This window comes from Parasteatoda tepidariorum, chromosome 12, assembly GCF_982258835.1.
Source record: "Parasteatoda tepidariorum strain Cologne lab strain chromosome 12, Ptep-v5.0, whole genome shotgun sequence".
NCBI lineage: Eukaryota > Metazoa > Arthropoda > Arachnida > Araneae > Theridiidae > Parasteatoda > Parasteatoda tepidariorum.
The window spans coordinates 15,812,413-15,817,577 of record NC_141766.1 but is presented as its reverse complement, the minus strand read 5'-3'; the positions used below and the strand labels follow the sequence as shown (position 1 = coordinate 15,817,577).

Sequence of the window (5,165 nt, the reverse complement as noted above, 5' to 3'; positions counted from 1 at the left end):
TATTTGTATAAAGGTGTTTTTCTTGTTATCTCACACTATGAGTCTGGCGTGTTTTCTCTTCAAAAAAATAAAATATAGTAGTTTGAGTTTTTCAATTACATCTAGAAACAAGATGGGAATTTCTTTCATAATATATTAAAAATATTTATCTTTTAATCTGAAGTTTAACTAAAATGTTTTAAGAAAGCTAAAGTGGCATGTAACACAAAGGAATATCAGCATGGTTTAAACACGTATGTACTCAGAGTGGCCATCAACCGGAAAAAATTTAAAAAGGAGCAGACAAGTATTAGAGAAGCAAGTTATTTTTACTTAATCCTAGCAAATAAAGCGTATGGCCAAATTAAAATAAGTCTAAAAAGATGTTAAAACTGCCTAACTTAATTCCTATGAAATTAAAACCTTTAAAACTGATTTTTTTTTGTCACCACTTTCTAAATTTTTCCTAGTTGTGGCCATCCTGGAATTATTACTTTTCTCAGAAGCATTTTTTATATCTTTGTTATATTTGTGGTGGTGGTTTAATGGATACGCTATACGCTTTTTTTTCAATTAAAAATTTAAGAAAAAAAAGACATAAAAGTGGTCACGTGGTTTAAGTACGAGTAATCTTGAGATAGTCTGCGGACAACGAATGCTCACTTTAACCAAATAATATATAACCCGTAAAACTGTCATTATGCCAAGGACGCACGTGTTAGTTGGAAACGCCCAGAATCATTACCTGACAAAATAATGAGCTTCTTCAAACATTATGGTAAACTCAAATAATGGTCTCATGATTAATTATTAAGAAAAATGACAGCTATAAAAATATTACAAGTTAACGGCTATAATATTATGTATAAGGCATGCCATCAATTACTTCTGGTATTTTGTCGCTAATTGCGTCATCTGTCAATTATCTGTTGTAATAACTTCAAGAGAAAAGCATGTAACTAAAATTTAAAATAGACGTTATGAATGCATTGGATGTTGTAAATGAAATAACATTTTACCCATTAATTCATTAAAGACGATTTTTTATCCGACAATCAGGCAAAATGTGCTACGTATTATAAGAAGAGTAGTAGTACATTAAAGTTTTAATTAAGTAGATATTTTATTAATGCTTAAATTTTGAAAAGAAATCACAGTTACATGTTTTCAGATAAAAATTAGAAGCTATAATACGAAAAATTTAGTAAGGTGGTTAGTTACTTATCTCAAAATTGTAAACCTAGATCTTCATATATACAACAGTTTTTATAATTTTGAAAAAAAAAAAACTCGTTTAACAAGGCACTGACGAGTGTCAAGACTCTTGTGTCAAGCGCGGGGTTCGTACAGTCCTTAGAAAATTAAAAAAAGTGGCAGTAAAATTTTGAAAATAAAATAAATTTTAATAAATTTGTATTCATCACTATGCTTAGTATTTTTAAGTAAATGCATTTATTCGCGAAATTCCTTGTACTGAATTTAGCTCATTTGTAATAATTTAATAATTCTTAAATGGAAGAAATTTGCAATTAGTTAAATACTAATTAATTAGTATATTAGAAGTCAACCCCAGGAACCATTACGATTGATACTTAGATTGAGAAAATCCGATCAATAGAATGAAAGTTATTCAGGGTGATATTTTTTTTTATTTTGCACACTGTCTTCTTTCTCTAATATTTAAATGTGTAATATGCTGTCTCTTGTAGGAGTTGGGTATAGTATATAATCCTACGCTCCTACATCACTTTTAATTTTTTCTGTCTCTCTTATGTTCACGTTTTTTTTTCTTTTCTTTCTGATTTTTCTTTAAGCTGCTTATTGGCTGAATACGAATAGTTCGTTTTGTAAAATAAATCCTTAAAATAAGATAATTTTGCAACCATCTTTGAAAATATTATAGAATAGAACTGTTACTTAACATAAAAAACGAGAAGTCTGGTAGCAAAATTATTTGATTCCAACTTATTCCGGGAGAAATAAATTATTCATGATTGCTAGTTTTTTTTCCTAATTATAAAGCCAGTATTTTCTAGTGAAATTTCTTTCTAGGAAATACATATTATAACTATTAATAAAATTTTTGGTTGTCATAGATAAGTTAATTCTTTCTAAAATAAGTTAAAAAATTTAATTTTGCGTCCAGTTTTTTTTTCTTTTCATGTAAATTATAACCCAGGAGAGGTAATAATTACTGCTTACTTACCCATGAGAGGTGGGCCACTTAAAGACATGAATCCTCCAGATACTACTGATATACTATAAGCCAGTGCTACTTTTTCTGGACTATAAGCATCAGCAAACATAACTACTACCAGGCCAATATAGGCACCACAGCAAAATCCTAAGGCAGAAGTTGCAGCCATTAGAGTGATGTAAGTTTTGCAAAATGGTAAAGTAAAAGCAAAAGCTCCCGACATAAGAAGGCCTCCGATGAAATAATATTTTCTAGGACAAAACTGAAAGTCAGATATCCAGGCACAGAATATTCGGCCGATAAGATCAGTAAAAGCTAAAACAGACAATAAAGATGCAGCTTCACCTTGAGAAAGACCAAGAGTTGTAGCACGATATGGAAGGAAAATTTGAGTTCCTGGATACCCAAGGGCATGAAAAAACAATGTCACCGTCATTATGTAAAATCGGCTATTTTCAAATATTGATTTATCAATGTTCAGTTTCTTAAGGCAAGGTGAGAATTTCCACTTCTTTGGCTTCGCAACATCACATGTTTTTTCAAGAGTCTCACTAGAGTCAGCGCTAGTAAAGTGTTCTTTAGTTAGAATTGCACCAGTAGTAGGACCAAAACTGTATGAGCTCAAGTACATAAAGGATGAGGCTCTCGAGTTCAGAAGCTTAGGATTTAAGCCTAATAAATTTGGCAAGGATTCTGTGCTTACAGAAGAATTATAAGTTCGATCATTTTTTCTTGAAATATCTGCTAAATGAGGAGAAGATCCACCTCTCACTAATCGATCATTTAAAGTTTTAGGAGAAAAAGCACTTATGTGCATGTTAGGTCCAGAAGAATATAGTTCACTGTTCTTTCTACCAATTACAATTTCTGGGCTATTTAATTTTAAAGCAAGTGAATTGTCCAAAGATAAATCAAGTCCTGACTCAAAGTGAATATTTTCACTTAACATATCTTTATTAGGAATATCATCTTGAATAGAATTATCTCTATATTCCTCATCTGAACAAAGTGTGTCTTCTCCACAAGAGTCTTCTGCTTGAAGTGGTTCTATTTCAGAATTGTCTTTTATACTAGGAACTATTGTTGGCAGATGCTTTTGATGCCACTCAACTGGTTGCCATAATGACGCTCCAACACAAGAATGAAGAATCAGACCTCCCATTATAAGAAAACAACCTCGAACAGAATATACGGAAATAAGTTCAGTGGCAATCAATGGTAGAATTATACCACCTATGGCATTACCAGCCATTGTAAGTCCATTGGCTAAACCTCTTTTTTGGTAGAAATATTTGGCTATCATTGTAATACCAGGAGTGAAAGTACAAGTCAATGCTATACCTAAAATCATAAAAATTTTCTATTAGTTTACATTAATTTCATGTTGTCAAATTTTAACCTACGAATAGCCGAGGTTCAAAATTAATTGCCTGCCTACTGTTTATGAGTCGAATTGTTGGAGATGAAGATAACGTATTTCAAAGCATACCTTTCTTTTCATAAATTAAAATTAAAATTACAAAGGTATGCTAAAATGGGTCATTTCCTAAATAATTGAATATGGGAGTAATTAAAAGAAAGCTGGATATTGTTTTTAAAAAAAGGTGATTTAGGCCCTATACTGACCGCAATTTAAGTTTGTCCCCTCCAAAGAGGTGAGATTTAGCCGCCATCATAAATTTATTGACAATGAGAGGATGCCAAAGAAAAGGTACGCTTGAGCATCATATAGTAATATTAGTTATTAAGGTAAGTATCAGTACAAAACTATTCATCCCATAGATTTTGATATGATCCAATTCGATTCAGAGTAAGAAAATTACAAAGGAAATAATAACTCAATTGTCTATAGATATGTATTTCAGGCGTGCAAATAGTTGTAATCAAACTTTGTACTTTCTTACGCTTGATACTTACAAAATCAACTATAACTTATGAACTATTAGTCCCATCAACTTGGCTTTGTGTCATTCGATTCAGAGTATAAAAAACATCATCGTAAACAATAACTCAATGGTCTATATAGGAATATTTAATTTTTTCTCCAGTTTTTGACTTTCTCTCTTCCTAAGTATACTCAGATAGTGGCTTAAGCCAACGCCTCCTATAACTGAAAGCCTCCACACGGTTTTTTATAGGTAGTCCGATCAGACCACTGTGAAGGCTATCCACTTTCCGAACGAGTCACTTAATACAAAATCTAGTTAAAATAAGAAAGTGGTAGCAAATATATGACTAAAAATTTGTTTTATTTATGAATATTATTGGTTTGCCTTACTCACTTGTCAAACCACTACAGGTTCAATTCTCAAATATATATGATCAATTTCTCTCAATTACTTTTATAAAAGGTTTTGGGTTCATGCGCACAACTGGTTCTCTTTTTAAGCAGTCTGCGCGGACTACTTATGAAAGACCGTGTGGAGGCTTCTTGATGTAGGAGGTGATGCTTAAGCCTGCCAAGCCGCAAACGTCAGGTTTCAATATTGTGCCGGAACCCCAATTTTTAAAACAAGTTCCAGCTTTCCTTTAGTTATTTTGGCAGCAAGCTTTTTTTTTTTTTTGACATGGGAATTGGTCTATGATTAGAGCTGGTTAAAAAATGCGATGGAATGATATAATTAACATAATTTTTTAAAAAGTAGTTATCAAGTTTTTTATCTGGAATATTCAGCTACGCTTAAAGCTGGAATTTTTACAGGTCCTTTTCAGTTGTCAAGTTGGGCATAGTAAAAAATATATTAAGTTAATTTAGGTACCATAAAAAGGAAAAGCTGAGTGGATAAAGTGTGTTACATTTTCAGAGTAGCTACAATCAGGGTATGAAGAAATTGTTATCTGTTTTAAAATGAATGGGGTATTATTGAGGCCCTTCCTATAAAACGGACTGTGACGTGTGTGTGGCTGAACTAGTACGCTTGGCCAAAGACGACACCACTGAAAAAACAAGAAACGCACCCTCTGCCTTAAAAATTCCCTTGATTTCAAG

The 5,165-nt window shown here is 32.0% G+C and overlaps 1 protein-coding gene across 1 annotated transcript in view; it reads right to left on the bottom strand.

Moving 5' to 3' along the window:
- Positions 1 to 5,165, bottom strand: part of LOC107438134 (monocarboxylate transporter 12) — a 115,712-nt gene that overhangs the window by 3,755 nt on the left and 106,792 nt on the right. Inside the window, exon 3 of the mRNA XM_016050333.4 lies at positions 2,186 to 3,517. Coding sequence (XP_015905819.1) covers positions 2,186 to 3,517 — 1,332 coding nt within the window. The remainder of the gene's footprint in view (positions 1 to 2,185; positions 3,518 to 5,165) is intronic.